This window comes from Augochlora pura, chromosome 4, assembly GCF_028453695.1.
Source record: "Augochlora pura isolate Apur16 chromosome 4, APUR_v2.2.1, whole genome shotgun sequence".
NCBI classification, from domain to species: Eukaryota; Metazoa; Arthropoda; class Insecta; order Hymenoptera; family Halictidae; genus Augochlora; species Augochlora pura.
The window spans coordinates 617493-644168 of NC_135775.1; the positions used below are offsets into that span (position 1 = coordinate 617493).

Here is a 26676-nt window from a genome sequence, read left to right on the forward strand (position 1 = left end):
AATCAGCAATAAATAACAACTAGGAACGCTAGAAACAAAGTACACGGAGGGCGAGTGGACTCGTCCAGGGAGCTATTAGCCAGCCTGCACGCGGACTTGCACAGACCGGGAGAACGAATTGGATGAGCTCGGTGGATGGTTTTTCAGGGCACCGGGTCTAAAACGCGGAATCGCGGAGGCTCCGTAATTAATTCCTCGGACCGCGCCGGTTAATTAAAATTCCCCGGGCTCGTAAAAACAAGGCGGCGCCGTTCGAACGCGGTGTCGTGCTGCAAATACCGTCTCTCCCGGTTTCGCTTAAAGCTGCCCGAAATATAATTCATGGCGGCAGCGGGCGCGTCGCGACGCCTCGCGTCGCGGTTAACCCTTCGCTCGCGGTCCAAGGTGGCCGGAATACTTTAACTCGGCAGGCGTAATTCATCGCTCGCATAACTTTCCGCCGATTCCAGCGAGGCGAACGTTGCCGTGCGCCATGGAAACGATTCCAAATCGTATGGTATCGTATCGTGTCGTATCTCGGGCAGAATGATCGCGCGAGACTCGAGCAGTATTTTCTCGATGGAGAGCGGGGCAGGTTTGTCGCGTTCGCGGAACCCATCGCGATCGATCGCCTAACTAACGCGTTTAGTTCAGCCGGTCGGGAGCGGGACGACCTTTTTACCCGTAGGAGTAATGCGGCGGCGAGGCGACGCTAACGCCGATTTATTTGTTTATTTATCCGCGGGAACGACCGCTGTTCCATCGCTGCGATCGCCTCCGCGTGTTAAATTTCTCCTCGTCGCAACTAGACCGCGGATGTTTATGGAAATTTCCGCTGTTTCGGTTCACGGAGGATCAACCCGTTCCGTTATAATATCGAATTACAGATATTATATTATTTTATGAAACACAGTCCGATGATACTCGCATCCGCGAGGAAGAGAGAGAGATAGAGAGAGAGAGTCAATTGCAGCGTTAATTGAATTACCGGGCGGGAACGACGATTGATCGATTCAACAACGTTTTATGCCGATACGACGAGGGTCGGTGGCGTTCGTTTTGTTCCGGTTTCCTGTTACGAATTTTCCCAGCTTTATTAGAGCGCGAGGGAGCTATCATTGTTCGACTACGTTCGCTACGATTAATTTTAACTGTCCAGTTTCGGTTGAAACGCAAGGATGACCGAACGATAACCAGCTAGCTTGTCGTCAATTCCTTCGCACGACATCGTTTGTCACTCGCGTACTACATATTTCCTACTCGCCGTTTCCATTTTACTTTTAGTCAGGCTTATGTCACTCTTGACAAAATATCGTAAAGTTCTGCGTACGCTTTGACGCCAATTAAACGTTCTCCGAAGAAAATTCTTGTCGCAAATGTGTACGATCCGAGGCTCTCGATTTCGTGGGAATTTTCGGGTTCGCTGTTCCGCAGTTAACGCGTCGAAGCGCGCGTTGCCGCGACGGGGTTCGCTATCGCGAATCGCGAATCGCGAATCGCGATCCGATACCGCGAAACCCACGTCCAAACTACTTAGGATAGGCGCCAAGATCCACAACGCCAACGGGCATGTATCTATTCGTTGGCAATGCCAAGGATCTTTGCTCCCACGTTCCGCGATGCACCCGATACCACTCGACTCTCGGCTCTCGGCTCTCGGCTTTCGACCCGCGACGCGTCGTCCCGACCAATGCACCCTGCCTGCGACTCCGATTGCGATCGCGATCGCGATCGCCCAGCGCCGATAGGTGTGCTCGAGACAAAAGTCTGGAAAGTCGAGAACTCCTCCTCGCGGCTCGTTGATGGCGGAAGCGGTCGAAATAAATCTGACCGACTCGAAGTATCAGCGGAAACGTTCCAAGTTTGTACGAACCACGGTGCACTTGCTCGTACCAGCAAATAACCTTCGCTTTTCGTCTCTAACTCGGTTAAGCCGCTTCTCTCCCTCTCTCCCTCTCTCTCTCTCTCTGTCTCTGTCTCTGCCCCGTCTAATTCCATTCGTCATCCTCTTATCTTGTCAACCGGGCTGCGCACTAGGTTACCGACTAGGGGATTGTACCTTGCCTTCCGATAGCGAGCTATCTACAACAACTTGTATTAATATTAGAACGCGCTGTCTTAGACGGAATGACGTTTTTCGAATCGAAACAAGTCGCCTGAAACTTCCGGAGACGGCAAGAGAGACTTGGTTTACTGTAGAATTGAAAAAAAAAATACTCGTTAAATAGAAGATGATTTCATATTCATTATTCTGTCATTTCTCGATTTATTTTTGCCGCGTATGCATAAATCTGCTTATCGTGAAAAAGAATTGTCGCGCGTCGCACGGTTCGCGATATCGAGCATCGCGATATCGAGCATCGCGATTGGAGTTTCCATTTGGAGCGACAGGCGAAATCGGCGCGTCTCGAGCACGGAGTCTCTCTCTCGTCTCCCTGGAGTTGGAGGAAAAGGGGATCAAAGGGACGTTTTCCGTGTCCGCGGGTCGAGAATAAACAATGGCGTGGTCCCGTTGGTGAATCGGGTACAAGGAACAGCTTGATAAGGACACGGGAGTGTGATCGCGATAGCGGAGATAATGCTCGATAACCAGATCCCCGCCGCAAAATATATAACAGGACGATCCCGCGAGTCGCCGCGAACTTTTCTTTCGAAAACACGTGACGACGGTTATGGCCAAGTTCCGCGGTGGTTTGCTGGTCGTTCTGGCGGTGATCTGCATCGGTGCAGAGAGGGTCGACAAGTTGCCGGAAAAAGAATGGTGGGAAAACGCGCTCGTTTATCAAATTTGGCCGAGAGGGTTCCAGGACAGCAACGGAGACGGGGAGGGTGACCTCAAGGGTACGTTCAGTGCGCGAAATTTACGGAATTCGCTGGAATATTCGAATCTACTGTTCGAAACTGATCAATGGATTGCCGATTTTATAAATTCGTGGTCAAATTGGCCGGGTGTGGTTTCAAATACCAGAGAGACTGAAAGAAATAAAATATATCGATGCGCTACTGAAATCTACTAAAATTAATTAAGATACGAATAATCTTGCTAACCAGCTTCTATTTCTTGAAATTGATTCAAACTATTCTTATTTATCTCAGCTCTATAATTTTTTTAAATGTGCTCTGTAGTGTATCATTTTCATGGTAGCAAATGAATTTTGCAAGCAATTTTCCTAGTAGCTTAATTTCCCTAAACATATCCAAAAAACATGAATAATTCGGTTCGACCTTAAAAAAGTTATTCTATTCTAAACGATGAGTGATCGGTTTCGTGAGTCACTGCGCGACTGTGCCTCGACGTCGTTAGTGGAGTGAAAATCAACAAAATATTTCTGTAGAATTTTCCAATTTTTGAGATCGAAGAGGATAATAAATACTACAAGTGATTTCCACGAAGAAACGCGGATAAAGATCTTATTGTCCTATATTTGTTCTAAGCAAATAGCTAGACTCAAGTCAACTGTGTTCGAATTGCACGTGTACAATAAGATTAATTTTAATCTTCATTGTGTATGCATTAGCTTAAGAAACAATCAAAGTCCTTATTGACTTAGCGTTTTGTGCTAATAAAGATAGTGATAATCATTTAAAAGGAAACGATCTCTGTCGCCTAAGCTTCGGATAAGTCGGAAGCCGTGTAAAGCGACGGTAACGCGTAAACTTAGGAGAAGTTATGTCAGCCTCCTATTTCCGAATATCGACGGAGTAGAGGAGAAGAACGAGGTTGTCGGCCGAGTCTAGTTTATCGTCCGCTGGTGATAGTACCAGCCGAAGCTGCATTATCGTACGACGCAAACTGGAGCCTGCGATTCAAACGAGAGAGTTCTTTATCCGCCGGGCATGGTTTCGCGTTTGAAGTGCGCTAGAAAAATATTTTGCGACAAGCTTACAACCGGGGAATTAACTTCCACCAAAAGAATGAGCCACAATTAAAAAATGCATATAATACATTAATTTTATAAATTAACGATTTAAAAAAAACGATTAAAGTGTTCCTGAATTATCTAGCCTTTGAGCAGTTATTAATTAATTAAACGCTCAAATTTTTGGTATTATGCACAGGCATCATCAGTCGTCTCGATTATATCCAAGAGCTTTCAGTCGATGCTATTTGGCTGAACCCCATCTATCCATCCCCTATGATCGACTCTGGCTACGACGTCTCTAATTACAGCGACATACATCAATTATTTGGTACCTTGGACGACTTCGATTTGCTTATCAAAGAAGCACACAATCGTGGTAAGTGCTCGACTACACCGCTACGTAAACGATACAAATTACCATTCATCTTTTTATCAAAACTATTACTATAAACGATATAAATATTTGAAGACTTTTCTCCAAAGTTTCAAATATCTCCACTTTGCCCTAAACGGGATAAAATTGGTTTTTCTAATGCAAGTTCTATATAATTAATCGAATCGAATTGTTCCAGGTATCAAAGTGATTTTAGACTTGGTGCCGAATCACTCTAGCAACAAACACGAGTGGTTCTTGATGTCGACTACGAGGAATGTCCGCTATAGCGACTATTACATATGGGCGGACGGGTCCATTGATCGAAATGGACAACGCGTGCCGCCAAATAATTGGGTAGGCAGCTTTTGCGAGCAACGCCATTAGACACGATTTTGAGCATTCTATTTTATTTGACTTAGGTGAGCACCTACAGCGAAGAGCCTGGATCCGCCTGGACGTGGAACATTAGAAGACAACAATGGTATTACCATAAATTCCACGAGACTCAACCGGACCTAAATTTGAGAAACGAAGACGTGTTAGGAGAAATGCTGGTACGAATTACGCTTTGTAAGTCGAATAGGCGATTAGACGATACGATACCTTTAACTTTGTAGAATGTAATCGACTTCTGGCTGGCGAGAGGCGTCGACGGCTTCCGGATCGGCGCAGTGTCGTATTTAATCGAAGACAAGGATCTGAGAGACGAGCCTGATGTTGGAAACGGTGATTACACTGCCGGATTGTCTGAAAACGTAGCTCTCGTGTACAAATTCCGCAGCTACATCAATCATTGGATCAACGCTGAGAAGTCTACTCCGAAGTACGCGGGAAAATGATCTAAAAAGGGTGTCCAATAGTAGTTGGGACACCCTGTATTCATGTAATTTTGTGCAGCTGTTCAGCGCTGAGTTAAATTGTTTATTCACAGATTGCTGATTCTGGAATCTCACGATTCCGACGACAAATTGATAGCTCTTTATGGGAATGCTACCAGCAAGGGGGTTCCTCCTTTCAATTTCCGGTTTATAACTTCCGTTCGGAACAATAGCAAAGCCGAACAAATTAAAAATGTTCTGGGAAGTTGGTTGAACAAGATTCCTGATAATGCGAACACGAACTGGGTGGTAAGGAAACCTAACGTAACAGCTTCGCTTTCAGAAGTTTTTTCTTGCTTCTTTCGGTCATCGTCACGAATAAGAAATTGCTGAACAAAACAACTGAATGTTGTCTTCTTTCCGTTCCCAGCTCTCCAATCACGACAATTCAAGAGTCGCGACCAGAATTGGCCTGAACCGCGTCGACGGTCTCCACATGTTAAGCTTGTTGTTGCCCGGCCAGGCGTACACTTATTACGGTGACGAGATCGCGATGTTAAACACAAAGATCTCGTGGTACGACACGATCGACCCGATGGGCAAATCGAGGACCAGGGAAACTTACGAGAAGTACTCCAGGGACCCTGCTAGAACGCCGATGCAGTGGAACTCGGATCCATCCGCGGGATTCTCGACGAATTGGAGGACGTATCTTCCGCTTCATCCGGAATACCTGAGCAGAAACGTGGAAGCGCAGCGAAACGCGACGCAGAGCAATTTAAACACTTACAAAATGCTGTCTAAATTAAGGAAAGAAGCGGTGTTCACCCACGGTGGCTACGAACTGGCTACCTCGAACAACGATCGCGTGTTCGTCTTAAAAAGGTGCGTAGATTCCGGCAGTGTAGTTCGTAATTGTAATAAATTTTTCTAAATACCCTGCAAAATGTTACGTTCGTTTGCAGGTTTCTGAAGAACCATCCTACGTACATCGTCGTCGTCAATCTAGGACTGCTCCAAGAGAACGTCAATTTGACCGCGTTGTATCCGAACATCGAAGCCACCATGAAAATTGTCGTTGCTTCCAGCAACGCCGTTTCGACCATGTTAGTTGAACTATTCTTTCCATTAACCTGGTCCAAATTAACTTGTCTTTTGGTTTTCGCTTTGCCGTTTACAATACCATTTTGAATTCTGTTCATCAGGGAAGCTGTCTCTACGGAGAAGTTGGTGCTCAGCGCGAACGCTGCGTACGTTTTGCAGTCGACTGCGGTGAAGCCGGGGAACAGTTCTTCCGTCAACTCGATGGCGATTACGCAGCTGATATTGAGCGCGCTCGTGGCAATGATGCTGTCCAAATAGTAACACTCGACAACTTTAACCGACACGTTTTATCACGAAGCATGGACATTTTTAACTACGATCTAAAATAATCCGATGCTCGTGTTAGAATCTACAAAGTGCTACGAGATTATTCCAACAAGTTTATTATCAAATATTTTCTATTAAATAATTTCTGTTAAATAAATTCGTTCGATTTTTCTGTGAATTCCATGGGCACTGATATCGCAGTGGACGTGTTAAACAAACTGTTCAAATTTATTGTAATAATATTATCTGGTATGTATCGATTAATCCTGATTATCCCACTAGTTTTTTCGCACTGCCGAGAAACATTTATTTTGTACAGATGAATATCGAATATGTGAATCGATTTGTTGAATTTTTCGAGCCAACTTGAGAAACTCGGAATCAATTCTGTATCACAAGAGTCAATCGAATAAATACAAATTCTATGTATGTACTCGCGAATGGACAGAAGTCTGTATCAACCGCCGGTAGTTCCTCCACTAATTCCTTCTTCATCATTGTTTTCCCACGAATTCGAAATTCAATCAATTATAAAACATTCGCCGACAAAGAAGCCGATTGCAGCGCAACAATCGCAACAGCTTATCAATTCACCCTTCGACATTACCAACCGGTAACATAACATTACTGTCTGAATGAAACTCGGGTTTGATTAAATCATTCGCGTCGGAGGATTCGTTTCAGCGAATCCCATTATCGTTTTCACTCGACCATGCGGGTATCGAGGAATCAATTTCCTGCGCATCGTGAGAAAAATCGTAAAGTGAAAACTACGAGACGATTCAGAGCTGCTACTATTCCACGCGCATTGCTATCGTAGAATAGAGAATTTTAAACAAGGTGCATAGTGGGATCGAGCCATGAAACACGTAAGAATAAATAGAAAAATCACGCTTACACTATCAACCTTCCTCGTCTCTACTCCTGCGTTCCCCTGCAACCTCCTATGTTAAAATTAATATAGCGAAGAGAACGTTGCTGCTCGGAGCAGAAAAGTTCGAAGAAAAAACGAAGCCTCGAATGGCAGTGCATTAACTCTTTCAGACTTTGATGATATTTAGAACGGTGGTAACAGACAGCTTATCAATTCACCCTCCGCAGCTCGGTTGACGTGCAACATGGTATTACTACCGGTTGCTGGTTAGACCTCTGATTAATTGATTCGCCGCGGCGTCTCTTCCGGCAAAGCCCATTAACGTTTCACGAGGTCGGAGCCGGACCCATGAAAGAGGCATTAGACTTCCTAGTCCCGTTTGCGAAATGTGAAATGTTTCTTCTTCCCGAGTGGTCGGCGAACGATTAGATTCGCGCATCGACGGGCCAGCACGCTCTATTATTATGTTCGAGAAGGCAACGCCGGAGAAGGCAGTCGGCTTCGTTCGGTTCTTCGTGTCGTTTAACATGTACTGGCCGATCGAGTCGACCGCTACCAAATTTCGGAGAGTCTTCTACAATGCTCTGAAGGCCGCGAGCTTGCTATGCACGGTCGGCGTCTTTCTGCCATTGTCTTACTCGGTTTACGTTAATCTGCTGCGGGACGACGCTGTTAATTTCTCGAAGGCCGCCACCATGACGCTGGCTTGCGTTCACGTCGTCGGCCAGGCTGGTGTCAGCTTCTTTCAGCACGATCAATTACAGGTCAGACTCTTTCCCATGTAGTCTCTAATATTTCACATCTATAGAGCAAATTACTTTTAATCTGTTGTACACTGTTTCTTCTAAATCGAAAGAAGATTGAATTTTCCTGTTGGCAAGAGGGACGATACTAAACGAAGACACGCCAAAATTCGTCTTAAAGCTCGAGAAAACTGTTGCAGCGTCTGGTGGAGGAAATGATGGCGTACTTTCGAAACCTGAAGCCGCACGAAAAGGAGATTTACCAGCGATACATCGACAATTATTGCCCATTTTACGCGGTGTCCAGCATCTGGAACGCTTTGGCAGCGTTCCTCGTGATCGTCGGAGCATTGTTCACCCCGCAGCCGTTCCCGATGATGGCCGAATACCCTTTCTCGGTCGATTACGAGCCCGTCAGATCCGTAGTCTACCTGCAACATTCTTACGTCGCCGTACAGTGCATGAGCACTCTTAGCTCGAACATGATCGCCGCGCTGCTGATTTTATTCGCCGCCGGCAGGTTCGAGATCTTGATGGTGGATCTTCGCGATGCCATCACCGTCGATCACTTGAAGAGCTGCATAGAACAGTGCCAGCTCGTCAGAAAGTAAGGACTGCAGGTTGAATGTTAGCTTTAAGGGCACACCCTTCGCCTAAAAGGCCTGTTGGCAGCTTTCAATGCGCGCACAGAATATTCGGAAGAGTCCTCGATAAAATATCGATAGGACTGTCGGGCAATATTCTTGCAGGTACGCGGAAGACGTGGTCGAAGGAGTCCAATACATAGCCATAATCACGTTAATCATTAGCAGCGGGAACCTCGTGCTTTCCGGGTTCAACGTTATCGGAGTAAGTACTCGAAGAAGCTAGCCTATCCGGCTACGGATCACCGTGATACCGAAGAAAATGCTTCTTTTTTTCTCGAACAGCGGCAACCAATCATGGTAAAAGTTCAATCCATTTTTCTGGCTGGGTCAGCGCTGATTGAGGTTTACATGTGCGCCTGGCCAGCCGACGCTCTGATGGAAGTGGTGAGTCGTTCATTGAAAAACCCAATAGTCTAAAGTGTCCTCCTCCGTCTCTCGTATTATTCCATCTGCGCCTTCGTCGCAACATCTTCCGTTGTTCATATTCATTCGCATTGTTCTTGATCTCTTTACAGTCTACCACAGTATGTCGCACAATGTTAGAACTACCCCCATTCCAAGTAATTTCGAATTTTTAATTAAACTACAAGCTCAACCTTTCGCGGTCGTATAAGCCACCGAAGCTATTTGTTTTTTTATTTTTACATAAAATTAAAACATATTATTATGTCACGTATATCTAAATTATAGAAAAGAAATAGTAATATTAATTTACGTATAATATTCGCAAAGCATATTCATTTTGTTTTCTGTTGATAATCAGAGCGAGACCGCTGTCGACAGCGTGTACCGAGGGAACTGGTACAATCAAGATTTAAGGGTGCAAAAGACCGTGTTGCTGATGTTGTTACCTCAAAAGCCCATAGTGATTAGCCTGAAATTCGTGATGGTAGCGCTTTCCTTGAACTACTATTGCTCGGTAGGATTCGATTGGTTATTATTTTACACGTAGACTACTCTCCAGCCATTTTCGACGTATCCTCTGATTTTTCAGTATGTCTCGAACGCGTTCTCGTTGTTCACCGCGCTACGAGTTGTATTGGACAAAGAAGTCGACACAGAGCCGTCAACGAACTCCACGTGCTGCATCGACTAATTAATCATGCCTTTGTATCTCTGTTAGAATCAAAATATTGTGAAATATTGTCGTAACGGTTTCTCCGGTTGGGAACGATATCGACTATGGAAATTCAAGTGTAATACTGATTATATTAATATAAATTAATTGTTTTAGCGATTACTTATTTCTTTACATTTCTGGGAATTTTTCAAAGATTTTTCAAATCTTCATTTTCCACTACCATTAGATGGCGAATAAACGATTGGTACGAACCGATAAATATAAAACCCTCGTTTTCTTAATGCCCACCGAATTTTGGTCGACCATGTCGTTCAATCGAAGAGGACGCTGAAAACTGGCGCGCGAATATTCAGTCGGTACGACAGCCGAGATTCCTAAATCGTCGATAACGTCACGCGTGACATGGGAATGATAACGCAGAGCTAGGAGTGCTCTAAATATTCGTAATCGGCGATGCACGATGTACCGTCCGATAAATGCGCGAGAGGGAAGTACGCTAAATGAAATTTGAAGATATATTTGAAACCTCCACCGACGACGTATGGTTTTAGCAGCGGCATTACCATAAATTTTACAGATCTTACACTGACCTCGATCTAAGAAATGAAAATGTGTTCGAGAGAATTACTGGTATAATACTAGCTTCGCGATAATACTGGATTGTTTAAGTCGATTAGGCAGTAATGTGTCTCCAATGTCATAATATATTACCAACTTCTGGTTAAACACAGATGATAAACCACCTTCCAAATCATTGGTATGTCACATTTATTCAAGGATAACGATCTAATAGCAAGCAATTAGAGTTCTTGTAAAAAATGGAAATTACATCAAATTAATTAGAAACATACAATCAATCCATACATATTGGATTGATATGTAAATAACTGTTGTAACTTGCACCAAAATATTCTACATACTTTATTTAATTATTTCGTGTACAAATTCTTACTATACATACATATGTGTAGCAAGAGATTAAAATTCTATCGCGTATACAAAAGTTTTCCTTGTACGCGAATCGGACTAATAATGACCAAAGTACTTCCTTATTAAACGGCTGCAACTATAAAAAGACTAAGACTACGCAAAGTTCGTCCGCATCTGCAGAGCACACGTGGCCCGGTCTGTAGCTGATAAGTCTGTTTCAATAAAAAAACGAGACATTGGCCCCAGGTGTTGATCTTCGAAACTCCTTATTGGCTGTACAATTTACATTAATGACTACACAAATACTCCCGTTGCTCAAGATTACACGCACGTAGCAACAAAGAAACGTGCGAAACGAAATGACTCAGTTTACTTGGGTGGCAGAGCCTGTTTTGTTGGCACTCGTCATTCAGGAGCCGTTTGGATAACATCGGCGCAATGGACGGTGTCAGGTTATATCGGTCTAGATACTCTTACCACGTAAATAAGAGTGCACCGTCGGTCGTTTAAAATGTTAAACAATTCAACGTGGATAAAAGACAATTCACGATTCCGCCGCCTATCGGATATCCGTCGGTTTACAACGAGGAAAACTTTCAACGACAATTGCGAACACTACGCTCGCGATCAAGCATAGGTCAAGATCGTCGGAGTTATCGGCTGAAAGAGGGTTAAAATAATAATCCACTACGAGCTGAAAGTGTTCTAATTGAAGGCGGACGGAGAACTGAACGGAACGAAAATAGACCGAATCGGCTCTAACGTATCTGCATTGCGATAAGACCCGGCGGCAAAACAACAATAAGGGTGGTGAAAGTAAATTCGCCGTTCAAAACGTATCGATTGCGCGCGTGTGTTTATCGGTTGCGTACGCGTTCTATTCTGCGAGGAGACCGATCGCTGACTGTCAGCCCGACGAAGGCTCGGCTTTCGTAAACACAACCAACGTGCAAACGTTCGCATTGTCGCGTCGTATCGGGGAGCAAACGGACGACCGGCCAGAAAGAACAACGATCGAAGGAAAACCGTTAGCCGGACAGTTGATAGCGAATAACAACGGCGGCGACGGAAAAAGGGAGCATGCGAAAACGATGGAACCCAAAGAGACCACTCACCTTTTCTGTGGCAAACACGTCCACGAGGCCATTAGGATCAACGCGTTCAAACAAAAGCAATGGGACGCAGGTTTGTGTTCGATGTGTCACTGTTATTGTCACTGTCATTCTCGCTCTCACTGTCATTGTCACTGTCACTCTCGCTGGCATTGCGCGACAACTCTGAATCTATCCGCAACTACGCTAATCAAGATGTCAAAAAGACTGTCCCGAATATTTCACAGATTCAAATTCGGCCAATCACGGGTAGAGTGTCCACGCATAATCCGCGCGCAGCATGCATTTGTTTATGGTTCTAAAACGCGCCAATAGGTAGCGGAGAAACGTAAAAGTCGATAGATCTTCGATTACTCGATCAATGTCGTGTGATCTAGACTCGCCTAGACTCTGCCGCACGAATCTACGCACAATCGGTAAATTTCACATAGTTCCCCTATGTTGTCCTCTTAATCCGATCGATAATACTTTCGATTCGTCACATTCATACAATGTACGTTGTATTCACGTTGATATCGTAGTTTGCAGCGTGAATTATATTCGCATTCTTAAACGTTTGAAATTGGAATGTTGCCCGAGGAAAAAGTTAAAAGTAGGCAGACAAATTTCGCACGTGCTATAACGTTTAATACATTGTTACGCGAAATTCGATGCTACGATTTTATATTCGTTTCATGCTCTTCTCAAAATTCCTATTTTTCTGACCATTTGAATGTTTGGAAGTGAATAGATCGGTTCACGTATACGGCACATCTGATTTCAGAATCGATGAGCGACGATTATCCATTCTACACTGTCGATCCCGTTTGGATGAACGTTCGGCTGTTCGTGTTCTGGTTTTTATGGGCCATGCTGATAGTAGTACTTGTTGCCTCGATTTTATCTTACTGCTGTCTCTCGCCGCAGAAGGGCTCAACGACCGAAGAGATATTTATTTTAAACACGACGAGCACGGTGAGTAGGATCGAGCAAGGATGCATCTCGCGAACTATAATATTAAATATGAAATCTATTTATTTGGATCGCGTTGTTACAGTAAGCACTCCAGACATCGGAACGGCGCGGGATACTAAGCCATTCTATGCCATCTATAATCTTAACAAACAATTGTACGCGTTCAAAGTGTATGTGTTTAGGACGATAATGTTCGCTCGTGTGCTATCAGCACGATGGAAGATAAGTACCGGCGTTTCTGCTCCCGTCGAATAATGTGCAACGCAAATACAAGGAGCTGGATGTAGTAAATTAAGAATACACCTATAATCGTTTGCTATCGTAAAACGTTAGCTTTATAAGGGTTTATAATATAATATACAGAAGCAAATGTACTTTGATCTGTATAACGAAAAAATAAATAGGAAAACATGGGACGACATGTTTCACAGATCAAACTCGTTTTCTTGTTAATCGATTTTAAATATTCGCGCGACTTGCAAATTTTGCAATGTCAAACTTGCAGTTTGTGACGTAGTAGGGTATGTCCACATACACGAACTGCTTAGTATGGAAAATCAGTCTGGTGAAGTAAAGAACGGTATAGCGTCGCGTTATATTTATATTGATAATTAATTACAGTGAAACTCGGACCAATGTACTCTCGATTAGAATCTCACTAAAAGATACGATCGGTATTTAGCAAAACCGATTATCTCGGCATTCCAGGTTCGTACATTAAATTTAAATCATACTACTTGGTACATTATACTTTAAAGAAGTCACGCCCTTTTTCATTCCCTCGTGATCAGGCGTTGCTCCAGACCTTGTTAATATGTCCTCAACTGTAAATGTAATTCTAATCATCTAACAATCGCGGCAGACGTACATTTAACAATTGTAAATGTAGCTGAAGAAATATTTCCTGCTGATGTGTCTGCTCGGTGCAACTGACCCATTCGTCGTTTGAATCGATTCAACCGAAATCAGAGCAATGCCAGTTGTGGACTATTGTGACGCGGTACCCCGTCCAAAACTATATTCTTTATTCCCCTATTAACATCCCTTTATTTCGTTCAAATACCATTCCCTTTATTCCGGACGCTACATAAATAGTTCTAAATGGAAACCTCTGTTAATCCAATAAGCCATTGTATGACCATCACTTAACACTACACCGGACATCAAAAGCAACAGATTTGAAACCTCTTCTAAAAATCATGTGACTGTAAACGACTAGAATTTCGGAAATATCCAATAATTATTTACTGGCTACATTAAAGATTACATTACCCAGATGAATATTTATTTTTAAACATCTAACGAATATCTAAGCTACGAGGATGCGACTCGTACTGGAACAATAAACAACTTTTCTTTCAATCTAGCATTTTTAATTGAAAAATTTGACTTTGTATGTTTGCTACTTATCCGATGATCGTTAACGGCGGCCATAAAAATCTGTATTTTTATCGGAGTGGGCCCTGAAGACGCAGAACCTTTTAGGGACAAGGGTCGGCCCTGATAGCGATCTCGTTCGGTGTGCTTGTAGTGGTAAAAGTGAACACATACATACATAGGTCCAGGACAAAAGGGGGCCGAGGGAGCCAACCAGCTATCTCGGAGGGTTAAAACGCGTTCGCTGGTCATTCTTGTTGCTGGAACGCCGAAGAACGGTGGTGCCAGGGTTTCCTGTCGAATCTTAGGGAAAAGAGAAAGGATTCCCTCCAATTCTGATCAACCCCGTTGCGTAAACGCAACGCATCTGAATACGTCCTTGGAGACCGTTCCGTAGAACGCCTAGCTATGGAGAGTGGGAGGTTGGATTTAGATAGTGCCGAGGCGAACGGTATCGCGAAAGAAGCGGCAGTTGTTGCCACGTACAAGTCGCTTCCGGACGAAGACAAGCGTGAACCACCGAAAGAGAACACCATGGGGAAGCCGAATAACGAGGCCGAGATCAACGATGGGGCCCATGAGAAGATGCTCAAGGAGGAAAATAAAGTCACATCGACGAAAGACACGACCGAGGTACGTTGAATAATTGAGCACGTTTTATGGCCGACATGTACAGCTGCCGTTAGAACAACGAGACGTTGCGTTATTATTGTCGACATAAAAACCATTCTTGTGGGTTCATGATTACATTTGATTTCGTTTATTCGCGCTACACCATCGCGAAATTTCTTTTGTTTCGAACATACTTTGCTCCCGTTCGAACGATCACCGCATTGTTTTCTTGCCAACGTGCGATCGATACCGCCGAGACGGTCTCGAATTACTTTCTAATTCTTTTGTCATGGATTTTTATGAGCATGCTCCGATTATGTGATACATCGAATATACTTGCTCGGAAGCAATGGCTTTCTGGCTGTTGCATCATCTTTGGTTCGGAGAAACAGTCTCGAGGAAAAGTCTTTGTGATTCGGGGTCAAACCATTCATTCGTTAAACGATTGAATGGGCATGTACAATAATTCAATGCTTTGTTACTGATCTAGAATAATAACAAATTGTCGCAGTAAAAAGAATACTTGCATTATTTATTCTAATTTGTTTTTTTTTTTACGAATAGGTCAAATTTATTTCCGAGAATGGGGACACCAAAATTGATATTGAAACGGTCAAGCAAGCTCTGTCTGGAATGGGCAAAGAAGAGTTGATGAAATTTGCTAATGATCCATTTTGGGTTCGTTTGAGATGGTTTTTGTTCATTACATTCTGGCTTCTGTGGGCTGCTATGTTAGTGGGTGCAATAGCCATTGTAGTGATGGCTCCAAAATGTTCAGCACCCAAACCAAAGGAATGGTGGGAGAAGAGTCCTATTGTCCAGCTTGACCCAGCAGAGACTAGCACACATAATTTGAAAGGAGTAGAAGCTCTGTTGGATACATTAAAAGCACAACACATAGATGCAATTTCCCTTGCATCAGTGGTTAAAGGAAGCGCAACAAGTATGTCTTCTTAGAGAGCATTGCTCTTTATATGATAAAATATACTAAATACATTATGTAATTTGAATTGCAGCTGGTCCAGAGGATATGATGGATATTAATCCACAACTCGGAACTGTCAGTGACTTAGAAGCTCTAACAAAGGCTGCGAAAGAGAGAGGACAGTACATCATTTTAGAGTTAGATCCCACTCACACATCAACTGAACATCCATGGTTCAAGAGCTCTCTTGCAAAAGAAGATCCATTCACATCTTATTATGTTTGGGCTGATGGAAAAACTACGTCAGATGGCAGACGTAATCCACCTAACAATTGGGTTAGTTGGTTACCTTTTTGTGATACAATTTCTTACTACAATGTCATGAATGTTTTTTGAATAATATATTAAATTTTTAGTTGAGTGTATTTGGAGGATCTGCTTGGGAATGGAACGAGCAAAGGGGACAATATTATTTACATCAACTTAATAGCACTCAACCTGCATTAAATTACAATAATCCAACTGTAGTTACTGAATTTGCTGTAAGTTAATATTTTTCCTTGATTTATTATGTATATCATGTAACACAGATTAATATATATTTTGTATTGTAGAATGTTCTGACTCACTGGTTGAAGTTAGGAATCAGTGGTTTCCGATTAGCCAATACTCAATACTTGACTGTACAACCAGAACTTCATGATGAATATAGAAGTACTATTGCCTCTGCTGTAGATGATTATGATTCACTAGTACATGTTTACACAAGAGATCGTACAGAGAACGCCGCAATCTTTTCACAGTGGCAAGAAAAAGTTTACAATGGAACTGATAATAAAGGGTCAGTAATTTGGATAACAATTATCTGTATGCGCGTATCTGGCTCATTTTCTAGTTATTGTAAATTATTTTTATTTCCAGGTTATTTGCTCTTCAAGACGACATTGGAACCAACATTTTACAGGTTTACAATGAAAAGAAAAGACTGATTCATATCCCACAAAACTCACAGTTCCTGATAACAGCTAATGATAGCATAAGTTCCTTAACTTTGCGTAAAAATATCGCACAGTGGCTGAATATCACTTCATGGCCTGCTTGGGATGTAAGTTTCCATAAAATTTGTCGACGAAACACTAATTGAGGCTTTTGATCTGTAATTTTTATGCACATTTCAGCTGAATGGTAAAAAGAGTACTTTGAGGCAGAGGATGCATGCTGACATAGCAGACAGCTTAACTCTTATGACTTTACTTTTACCTGGTACTCCAATCCTCACATTAAATGATACCCTATCAGCGAAAGATGCATTTGCAACTTTAGCCAAAGAACGCGAGAGCGCAACATTCCTCTATGGAGACACGGTGGTTTTGACCGTCAATAAGACTGTGTTCGTGTACACAAGGTAATATAGTAGATTTGCTGACAGCAATCAATGATTTTTTAACTTGCACACCACATTTTCTGTGTGATTTAATAATGGGAAGTAACACCGTTTGAACCTCCATAGATAGTATTAAATGTTTTCAAAAAGTAGAAGTGATTAACTGAACACGGTATTCATTTAAATTTCGTTTAACAAAACGTATAATACAATTTACTAACCAAATTGTTAGGTGGATTATTAATATTGACATAATTTAATTTAGAACTAACAAATATATTATGTAATTTATTAACCATTAATTTACCTTGTTTCACGCTATCTTCTATACTACACAGGAGCTGGTGAGTCCTAACTTACTAACATAATGCATGCAAACTATCTTCTGTAGAAATAACTAAATTCTTCATTTTTTGTTTGGTCGGGTATATGGATTAGTTGCTCAAATCGCTTTCCTTGTCTGTTAAATATCAAAGAACCGATTTAACTTTCATAACTATATACACAGGTTGAAGAGCGGCAACCCTGGCTATTTAGTAGCATATCAGACAGCAGAAGACCCAACTGTAGTGGATCTGTCCACATTACCGCAGGTTTCAAGTGAAGTTAGTGTTGTAGCACACAGTCCTAATTATGTCCAGGGCGATGAGATAATAAGGTAAATTGCTTTGTAATCGTAGTTGTATTAAATGGCCACAACATCTAAAATAGCTATATTATAATACATAATTTTCTCGTATTTCAGAACAAAGTTATCCTCTAATAAGGTTCCTATAGCCGGGAAGAGCACCGTTGTCTTAACGTTCGTGCCTAAACAATAAGTTGTTTGTGGCCCAATGAACCACTTATATTTATGAGGTATAATCGTTTGCTTATTATTCTCGTGTAACAACATTTATTAAACTCAATCATGTATTCATTTTGCCAATCGCAAGTGTGTAATTAAATATGTATGTAGCAAGAACGTATGTTGTCGCAATTTACCCATTACCCCGTCTGTTCTCCGGTATTATATTATGTATACCTTGGAAGAATTTTTATATTATAAGTCGTTAAGGAAAATATGACTTTTTTATTAACTATAATTAGTACAAATTAATTTAAGATTTATTTTATACAATAATGTAGGACAAATGACGAATTATTTTTCTAAAAAAGGGATTTATATTTCATGTCGGCTAGTTTCTAATATATCAATGTAGAATAATTTTAATAAGTTTTAATATGTTGCTCAATTTAGTTTCCGACATATTCATGGAAAACTATTGCTACTACTACATGAAATTTGTAAATACATATGTGGCTGTGGCGGTGTGTGAGTCAGCATTGGACTGGCGTGTCTTACTTTCTCATGACTTTCGGTAAACTATAACCGAGAAAATTAAATATTGATACATACGTTGCCACCATATAGCCGTAGTTTTTCGGGAATATCTCGAAATCTAAAGCTTTCCTCTAATTATGCCTAAGGGAAAAGTTTAGAATCACTCCACGCAACATATTAAAAAATCATTAAAATCATTGTGTTGGTACATTAGTCGTGCCCCTTCACGTCAGTTTCTGCGGATCCGTAAACCTGACTGTAAGAATATAAAATAGCGCGGGCAAAGGAACTAACGCGATCATCGCTGGATGAATGCTAATGCCACATTGTGTTGCAACAGCAATGATACCATATGCATGTAATAGCCAATGACCCAGGATGACTATCACGTTCTTCAAATTCGTTATCGAACTCAATAATAATGATTTCATTGTCTAAAAAAGATAAAATAAATCAAACATGTGGATTCAAATATCCTCTTAACCATGAATATTTCAAAGGCCTTACCTGATCTAATTTAAATGCAAAGTGTGCTGCATTAGATAATACTGATAATATTATTGTTATATATGGAAATGAATAATCTGTAAAGAAACCAATAATGCATAGAAATTTGTATTATTTTTTATAACATGTAATAAATTTAACTTACATATTAGGCCACCTCCAACTGCATGCAACAATGCTAGAACTGGATAAAAGTATAGAGCAGCATAAATGGAAAACTTTCCATTGACTGGTAAAACTTTCCTAGCTATCAATGGCCTTATTAATAACATGATAGCTACACCTAAAGCATAACAAATGAAAACCATGGTGTACCTGAAAATGGAGTAATTGATAGATTGGTGTTGAAAAAAAAAGTATTTTGTAATTTTATGATTCTTTTTAGTACTGACAAAGGGTACACAGCCTCTTGGGTACAATGTAGAGATTCTTCATAGTCTGGACTAGGATTATGGAACAATGTATACCAGTCTGAAAGTTTGGTAGTTCTACAAGATACGATTTTGAATGTGCCTATAGGTTCAGATAGTTGCACAGTAATAATAGATGCAGCAACAACCTCGAATAAGGCAGACAGGTGCAATGCGGTCACTTCCTTGGTTATATTGTGCCTCATAGATTTATTATCGATACAAAACCAATGTAGCACTAAGGGCAACAATGCCATAAACCCAAGATAGAGCCAATCATAAAATATAGGCTCGTCATTGCAAGGCTCACAGATTGAAGATGCATTTACCCTGAATCCGTTAGGGCATGCACCACAATCTGTCCAGTTTCCATCAGGTAATAGTTGTCTTCCACAGTATAACCCAGGGCATGCACTCAAAATATTTTCTTTTAATAGTGAACACATGGAGACTTGAAAACAACAGAATGTTTGTAAATATTTTTTGCACTTGTCTTTCAACTTATGCTACTGGTTACAAACATTGTTCCAAATGTCAATATAATAAATAGTTTAAGGTTAGATGCAAAGAATAACAAACATAGTAGCTTGACATGATCGCGTATATGTTTATACAATCAATTTTCAAATTGATGTGTTTAATCCGATAGATTATTGCAGTTTACGGAGGCGATTTATTTTTAAAGTTTCGTAAATCGTTTTAACAAATGGTTTATAAACTTTGAAGTATGCAACGTCATCTTATGATTGGTTGCACAAATAGATAAATCGTAGATCAGTAAAATCTTGAGTTTTGCTTTAATTGTCATTTGTAATTAATTACGTTGTAACCTACACGACAATCGCCAAGTGGAAGAGAAAAAAACATTTATTCTATAAAATTGTAATTGTATAACTATTCGTGCATTGATATTTTCTTTACTATATCGGAGAAATGTATTGATAAATTAGATGCTGTAAATACATCTCATGCAATTTTTATATTAACTTTAGATGTAGGTCAACATTTTTGAACAGGTAAGAGTTTCCATTTCGTATTGACGTTAATAATTTGTTTTATCCAGTTTTTGGGACTGGGTGTTGCATAAACATCCGGATTTCCGGAATCTAGTTATTCGAAACTTATAAGTTGGATACATTGTCAGAGAAATTCATTCATTGCGAAACATCCTACATTCAACTACTTGAAGGCTTGTTTACAATAATAATAACAATTATAATAATTTGAAGAAAATACTGCAGCAATAGTGGATATTAATGATATACAGATTTAAAATTTTCATATTCGTCTGACCGATGTCTCGACGGTGTATTATTAATATATCGAACGATCGATGACATTTCGATACTAGCTGGGAGAATCGATAGCAGCAGGACAGCCCTAGGTCCTAGTGGAAAAAAGAGAAGGCGTAACATGGCGGACAGGGTAAAGACGTGGGTAATGCTCGCGGACTATAACCATAGTCCGTGGTAAAGATTCGTAAAGTGGCGCGACCTAGACGGTTCGTGGTTGCTCGTGTTCGATCGGGAATCTCCGGCCGAAGATTGCCGAGCGCACATTACTATTTTCAGGCACACAAGGCACCTCTTGACGGGTTTTCAATAAGTGAAGAGGGCGACGGTGCGAGGGACCTGGTTTTTTTTCCTTTTTCCATTGAAATTTTCGGTGCGGTGGATGCTGAAATTGTAGTGGGCCGTGGGTGCGCACGCGATAAAAAACCGTACGATGCTTGTGGAAATACCGTCGCGAGTTGACGCGTAACAGTCTGCTCGGTTGGTTCCGGCAAAAATGAAAGAAGCTCGTCGGTCCGAGCAGCTGATGGCGGCCGAGTGCTGTTCGAGCCTCTGTGTCGTCCCCCATCACGGCGTTTAAGTGAGTGTGTGCGATCGGTTGCGCGTACGGAGTGCGGCTACCTCGTGCGGTACGAGAAAAAGATAATCCTGGTGGAAGATAGATTTTACGCGGCGAGAGGACCGCCTCCTAGACGAGTCTACCGAGCTATTTCGTAACGGTGCTTCTTCTCTCGCGCGACTCTTCGGAATCCGACACGCAGGCAGGCAGGCAAGCAAGCAAGCAAGCAAGCAAGCAAGGAAGGCAGACAAGCAGTTGAGCAGGCAGGCAGCAGGCACGTCACGGTAAGCCTGCTCTACACACAGCCGTTTTCTACTCTACGCCACCCGTGAATCGAATATACGTAAAAATCGAGGGACCGAGGCGGGTACGACGTATCATCACCGGTCTCAGTTTCAGGTGACGCGTAATCCACAGTACGACCAGCGAGAAGAGACACGGTGTACCGCTTCTCTGTGCTACACGGTGTAGGTGGGAGCATTCGACGTATGACGACGGGGCGTGCGTTCGCGTGTGACAACGCCTAACAAGCGATCGCGCCCCTTTGCTCGCAAACCCGATACACAACGACGTGTGCCGGCCGCATTACTTTACGAATTTTTCTTCTCGGACTCGTCGTGAACTTGATGGATCTCGTCGATTGAGCAAGTCACCCCCTCCTCCAGACACACGACTAACACGTTGTCCCCGTTAGACACGGATAAATATCCTCCTCGTGCTATGCACGCACGACCATTAAGTTTCACACCTCTCTGGCTCAGGAACGTCTGAACAGTAGGTTAACCTGTCCTGGGATACCACACACCGATCTCAACTCGGTTCTCGAAAAACTCGTGCAGTATCGCTTTGTACCCATTGTGACTGTAGTGAGTTCATCCTCTTCTACGCGGAATGCGGCCTCCTCGGGGTGGATGCAACCCTCTTTAGTCGCGTCCAGCGCCGGTATAGGGCAGCAGAGGCTGGAACGTATATCCAACGTTCAACTTCCCTCCAGCTCTCACGGTGCCTCTGCTAATACCAACATGTCGACTGGGACCATCGTGGACCTGATAGATCCCTTCACCAAGAAATCTCACAAGAAGAAGTCCAAGAAGTCACAGGGATCATCACGCTACCGTAACTCTCAGGATGTTGAACTACAGCAGTTACCGCAGCTCAAAGGTTAGTTACCGATCACCTTGTTTTGTTTCGCTTGGAGATTACCCATGGGTGCATCTCTGTAATATCATTGAACTAGAATCATTGATACGGATACTGCAGTTTCTAGAACTCATTGACCATTTAACCACCATGCTTGAATGAGTTTGTTGCATTTACATTGCTGTATCTGCGTCAAGCAACATTACACAGCAGTCTAGACTGTGTTTTCATAGTACAAGTCTTGTTTCGTCATGTAAACTGTTGCTACGGTATCATTGTGTTAAAGATAAACAACACTTTAATAAGATGCATGTATGCCTTGAATCTCAATGGCAATTGGCAATGCATCTGTCATTCTAATATTAAGGAATTATTATATATAGATCAAGCAGAATTGCATCCCAATGGTAAACAAATCTATCATTCAAAGTGCTATTGATTTCAATGCATGCATTCCACAGCAATTCTTTTTTTCTATAGAATTGCAAGTGTTTCAAATAATTGCATCATTAGGCAATTGTACAATGACATAATACCAAGATAATATACTCTTGTAACCACTAAAATGGTTCTATAATTTCTGATTGGAGTTGCTCGGTAAGATTGGTCTCATACTTGAAACAAAGTTAGTAGAATCTGTTGGATTCATAAAGTTTTATTAGCAGCCTTTATTACGTAATATCGAGTGATATGCGTTGATAATATTAATCTGATATTGTTGTAACTGATACATTAGATTGTTCGATACATGGATGCCCGAAACTGCCGAAGCTAACCTCAAAATTTTCGGGGATAGGTACCGTTCGTATCGAAACCGAAAGTTTGTTTCGTATTTCTGCTTGAACGATAGAGACGTAACATACGAACAGAAAGCTTGTTTCGTTGAACGTTTTAAGCGGTAACTTTCCGCTATGTGAACACCGTTCGGTGTATGTTCGTATTGACGTACGTTCTGAAAATCGATGAGTAGTAGTAAAGCAGAGGTCAGTTCACGTTGCTCGACCGATTTTCCTTGGCTAGAAATTTTGAGCCCTTCGCTGAAATTCTGAATTCGTATCCGAATTCGGAGCAAAGAAATGTACAATTTCGAGAATGGTGTCTGTAAAAAAAGAAGTGGAATACAAATTCGAAAAATATTTTCGTTCGGTGGACGACGACATTGCATAATTCGCGAATCGAAGACCAAAAATCTACATTTCGTCACTTGCAAATTTCTGTCGCGCCATGTGCGAGTCACCTTACGTCACGTATTTTTATCGTTCGCTCGGGGATTCTGTTTGTCAATTCTGTAAACCCTGCACGATGACGAGACAGCGTTTGGCCAGCTACAAAATCAGATTAGCTGCGAATTCTGATTCTCCTCTTGTTGATTAGGCCGTTCCCCTGCTGCTCGTCCTTCGAATCGCTCTTACATAACCTGTACAAGCTTATTAGCTTTTACAGTCGGACGTCACGTACGGCATAGACTGTTGATCTATAAAAACCGACTGGCTACACATGCTGTCAGGCCTGCGATTTCGAAACGGAAAAATTCAATTGTCGTCTACGAATGATCAGGTGCAATTATCGGATGAACAAAACCAATTCGAAACGGTTTATTTTACAATAGAATGCGTACAACTTGTACCAACATAATTACTGTCTAACTCTCGAAAACAGCCAATGTTTTGTCAGCATACACGACTTTTTATTATCAAATATTGAACATTAATAGAAAGAGGAGATAACGCCTGAAAATGAAATGACTAGCTTATCGACAGGTTTTTGTTGACATCGATGCAGAATATCGATTATCAAATCAGCAATCGTAAAATTAAAGTTGTTCGACGAGCAAATGATCATGTGACTCGTACACGAATCACGTGGTAGCCGACGTGAAAAGGAGATAGAAGAAACTATCTAGATGTACGAAGTATAAATTCTCCAAAGAATTTGCAACATTTTCTGTGTTCGTTGTCTGCGCGATAAGATTGTTGCGGAGTTCGGCGATATGCAACGCCGCATCGAGTCTACCGTCCGTGTATAAACACACATGATCAAAAGTGACCCGGCATTGGCTGAGCGAGGGTTAATTCAACAGCGTAGCCTCTGTTACTTCGTCATCTAGGAGCAACACGGAGGGAAGCCGCACTATTTTCGCGCGAGAGGTATACTTGAAAACAGTATATAGTGACCCATAAACTTGTGGTGCGTTTCAACGACCAGCGGTTATGCGAAATATACAGGCATCCACCTTGCAGTAGGCAGTGTCGTTCACCTCTGCCAATAAAACGGCAGTAGTCCTTAGTCTCTCTCTCTTCCTCTCGCTCGTTTGCTCTCGCGCACTGTCTCTACTGGTTCTCTCTCTCTCTCTCTCTCTCTCTCTCTCTCTCTCTCTCTCTCTCGCCCTCCTTCTCCTCTCGCACTTGTTTCCTGTCTCTCGCTCCTCGCTGCTACGTTTAGTCTCTCGACCGTCTCTTTCTCGTACGTTGTTGCGAACATAACCTATACGCACGTGTTTTCCTCTCGGGTGTCGTGCACGCGTTTCACCTATCGTCACACGATGCCACGCGTTTCATTAACCGGGTAAATATTGCGTTAATTCGTTGGATAATTGGTTTCTCAATAGGGAGCGCTCTCGTATACACAGTCTTATTCTGGTTTCGGTCGCTACAGAGCGCGAGGTTAAACAACCTTGTGTTTACAAACAATCTACCAAAGATAATAGCAGAGTAGAGAATGACCGATGAACTAGTAACACCGCGTAAACAAAAGTAATGAATGAATTTTTGATCGTGCGAGCTAGGCGTTCAAATTTCCCGCGTCTGGGCGAACTATCGAGAAACTTCATGGATCGTTTAATTTTCATGACTCTTGCAAACGAAATTTGTTACTACGAACTGCGATTTGTATAAAGTTATTTTAAAAAGGCCATTTCCAAACGAGGAGTAGACGGGTGTCCATAAACTACGGTAAATCTTCTAGCTCCTAAGTGATTTAGAAGAGTGCGGCAACGCGCAGTAATATTCGAAGGTGGTTGGAACATCTGGCGGTTCCCGACTGACAAATTCTCGGACAGGCCTCGTGCGTATCCGTTTGTCTTTTTATTAATTCAGAATTATACGTGTCGTGACGGAAGTTGCGCGCTACGCGGTTGGGTCGTAATGCTACCGGGTAGTAGGTATAGGGTCGCTCGCGTAGGTAAGCCGGGTCTCATGCGGGATTTATGTACTGCATAGAGTCTGCGGTACAAGACCGTGGCAGGGAAATGTGTTTCGGTCCGGTTAGATGCTCGGGGGAGACTCACTGCCGGCACTGGCGATTGCCGTGCTTGAGAGGATTTTCAGAAAGATGGCATTCTGCCGGCAGTAGTCGGCGTACATTCCGCCGCGGACGTATACCTAGAACAGCCACTGGCTACCCGAAACCGTTTAGAGTGACGTTCCGAACCGTTTCGAACTGATTCGAATTTTAAATCCTCCTTTTCTCCTCGCTCGTCTCTCGTGGGACATGGGAGCTGCGCAGCGGGATCCATACGACAGTTTTATTCAGGAATTCCTTAACGTGCTTTGCGTTAGAGTCGAAAGGGACATTACTTACGGGGATGGAGTAGGATAACTCTGGTTAGACCCCTGGATTCTGGACCACCAATTTTTAGGGACTTATTCGGCATTATTCTTTACGAGAAGACTAACGACTAGATTGCATTATTCTTTTGCATATAGTTTTTCGATTAATTTGATAGATAAAATTTGTTACGGCAGTGAAGACATGAAAACGCACAGGGTCTCGCTCGTCGAATTTTTCATAATTTGATTTCCAATTGGTTGGCTACTTGTTTCAATAGATAGCTCAGCTGTAATGAAACAAATTCGATTGTTTTTCACGTTTGCGTTTATAAAAGTTTATTTTACGGACAAGGAGAGCTGCCGGATGAGAACGAGGCCAAACGTACACGCCATTATTCGAACAATTTTAAATTAAAATTCTAACGCGGACGTTGTTCGCTAAATGAAACATATATTAGTGGAGCCGAAAGTAGTTCGAATAACGTCACGTTTGGTCTCATTTTCGTCGGCGAGGCCTCGTTACCGCGTCGGTGAAAGTTTAATGGATATAAAATAACGAATCTTTGATATTGTACTCTAATAGTTAATAATTAAACGAACATTTCTGGCGAGCCTCGCTCTTCGGCGATTCACCGGAACGTTCGGCTTCCAGCGGCGCTCTCTTCGTCCGGTTAAAATGTTTTCCGAAAATTCATATTTCTGCACGGTTACACAGAATTTTCCGTTTAGCGCTCGATTTGCATCGAGCGCCGGCCATGATTTATTCGGATGACGAGGCAAATCGCTTTTGTCGATCGAAAATTCATAAATCGCCCGACGCAATTTCCGGGTCAAAAACGGTGACGTTCGC

The 26676-nt window shown here is 42.2% G+C and overlaps 6 protein-coding genes across 9 annotated transcripts in view; 5 read left to right on the forward strand and 1 right to left on the reverse strand.

Annotated features, from left to right (window-relative positions):
* The first annotated feature begins 2326 nt into the window (after window positions 1–2326).
* Window positions 2327–6836, forward strand: LOC144468941 (maltase 2). Its single transcript, XM_078178764.1, has 9 exons — window positions 2327–2820; window positions 4039–4218; window positions 4415–4572; window positions 4638–4772; window positions 4836–5041; window positions 5150–5345; window positions 5467–5921; window positions 6002–6142; window positions 6242–6836. The coding sequence occupies exons 1-9, from the start codon at window positions 2652–2654 to the stop codon at window positions 6396–6398; spliced, it is 1797 nt and encodes a 598-aa protein (XP_078034890.1). The 5' UTR covers window positions 2327–2651; the 3' UTR covers window positions 6399–6836.
* A 563-nt stretch (window positions 6837–7399) lies between these two features.
* Window positions 7400–10032, forward strand: LOC144468942 (odorant receptor 13a-like). Its single transcript, XM_078178765.1, has 6 exons — window positions 7400–8045; window positions 8225–8631; window positions 8774–8873; window positions 8954–9055; window positions 9435–9590; window positions 9666–10032. The coding sequence occupies exons 1-6, from the start codon at window positions 7746–7748 to the stop codon at window positions 9765–9767; spliced, it is 1167 nt and encodes a 388-aa protein (XP_078034891.1). The 5' UTR covers window positions 7400–7745; the 3' UTR covers window positions 9768–10032.
* An 875-nt stretch (window positions 10033–10907) lies between these two features.
* Window positions 10908–13171, forward strand: LOC144468945 (uncharacterized). The gene is made up of 3 exons (XM_078178771.1): window positions 10908–11867; window positions 12558–12748; window positions 12831–13171. Exons 1-3 carry the CDS (start codon window positions 11774–11776, stop codon window positions 12831–12833), a joined length of 288 nt encoding a protein of 95 aa, XP_078034897.1. The 5' UTR covers window positions 10908–11773; the 3' UTR covers window positions 12834–13171.
* A 176-nt stretch (window positions 13172–13347) lies between these two features.
* On the forward strand, window positions 13348–18010 carry Cd98hc (CD98 heavy chain). Its single transcript, XM_078178763.1, has 10 exons — window positions 13348–13456; window positions 14308–14758; window positions 15302–15680; window positions 15754–15998; window positions 16079–16204; window positions 16277–16503; window positions 16584–16767; window positions 16841–17067; window positions 17555–17704; window positions 17792–18010. The coding sequence occupies exons 2-10, from the start codon at window positions 14534–14536 to the stop codon at window positions 17865–17867; spliced, it is 1839 nt and encodes a 612-aa protein (XP_078034889.1). The 5' UTR covers window positions 13348–13456; window positions 14308–14533; the 3' UTR covers window positions 17868–18010.
* A 93-nt stretch (window positions 18011–18103) lies between these two features.
* Window positions 18104–20345, reverse strand: LOC144468943 (JNK1/MAPK8-associated membrane protein). Its single transcript, XM_078178767.1, has 4 exons — window positions 19270–20345; window positions 19023–19192; window positions 18878–18954; window positions 18104–18804 (listed from the first exon to the last, which is right to left on the reverse strand). Exons 1-4 carry the CDS (start codon window positions 19731–19733, stop codon window positions 18595–18597), a joined length of 921 nt encoding a protein of 306 aa, XP_078034893.1. The 5' UTR covers window positions 19734–20345; the 3' UTR covers window positions 18104–18594.
* A 496-nt stretch (window positions 20346–20841) lies between these two features.
* Wdb (serine/threonine-protein phosphatase regulatory subunit widerborst) overlaps window positions 20842–26676 on the forward strand; it is a 45519-nt gene continuing 39684 nt past the window's right edge. Inside the window, exons 1-3 of one of the 4 annotated variants that reach the window (XM_078178321.1) lie at window positions 20842–21422; window positions 21532–21912; window positions 22006–22299. In XM_078178321.1, the coding sequence (XP_078034447.1) occupies window position 21912; window positions 22006–22299 (295 nt within the window). In that variant the 5' untranslated portion in view covers window positions 20842–21422; window positions 21532–21911. The remainder of the gene's footprint in view (window positions 21423–21531; window positions 21913–22005; window positions 22300–26676) is intronic. The other 3 variants (XM_078178322.1, XM_078178323.1, XM_078178324.1) reach the window with 3 other exon arrangements.

Coding starts and splice junctions, on each gene's coding strand:
- LOC144468943 (XM_078178767.1), bottom strand. CDS start 19,733: ATGTGTTCACTATTAAAAGAAAATATTTTGAGTGCATGCCCTGGGTTA. Junction 19,193..19,269: donor CAAGAGGCTGTGTACCCTTT/GTCAGTACTAAA, acceptor CTCCATTTTCAG/GTACACCATGGTTTTCATTT. Junction 18,955..19,022: donor AGTTGGAGGTGGCCTAATAT/GTAAGTTAAATT, acceptor GTTTCTTTACAG/ATTATTCATTTCCATATATA.
- LOC144468942 (XM_078178765.1), top strand. CDS start 7,746: ATGTTCGAGAAGGCAACGCCGGAGAAGGCAGTCGGCTTCGTTCGGTTC. Junction 8,632..8,773: donor CAGTGCCAGCTCGTCAGAAA/GTAAGGACTGCA, acceptor ATATTCTTGCAG/GTACGCGGAAGACGTGGTCG. Junction 8,874..8,953: donor CCGGGTTCAACGTTATCGGA/GTAAGTACTCGA, acceptor TTTCTCGAACAG/CGGCAACCAATCATGGTAAA.
- LOC144468945 (XM_078178771.1), top strand. CDS start 11,774: ATGGAACCCAAAGAGACCACTCACCTTTTCTGTGGCAAACACGTCCAC. Junction 11,868..12,557: donor ACAAAAGCAATGGGACGCAG/GTTTGTGTTCGA, acceptor ATCTGATTTCAG/AATCGATGAGCGACGATTAT.
- Cd98hc (XM_078178763.1), top strand. CDS start 14,534: ATGGAGAGTGGGAGGTTGGATTTAGATAGTGCCGAGGCGAACGGTATC. Junction 15,681..15,753: donor GGTTAAAGGAAGCGCAACAA/GTATGTCTTCTT, acceptor TTTGAATTGCAG/CTGGTCCAGAGGATATGATG. Junction 16,504..16,583: donor AATGGAACTGATAATAAAGG/GTCAGTAATTTG, acceptor TTTTATTTCCAG/GTTATTTGCTCTTCAAGACG.
- LOC144468941 (XM_078178764.1), top strand. CDS start 2,652: ATGGCCAAGTTCCGCGGTGGTTTGCTGGTCGTTCTGGCGGTGATCTGC. Junction 5,042..5,149: donor GCTGAGAAGTCTACTCCGAA/GTACGCGGGAAA, acceptor GTTTATTCACAG/ATTGCTGATTCTGGAATCTC. Junction 6,143..6,241: donor AGCAACGCCGTTTCGACCAT/GTTAGTTGAACT, acceptor TCTGTTCATCAG/GGAAGCTGTCTCTACGGAGA.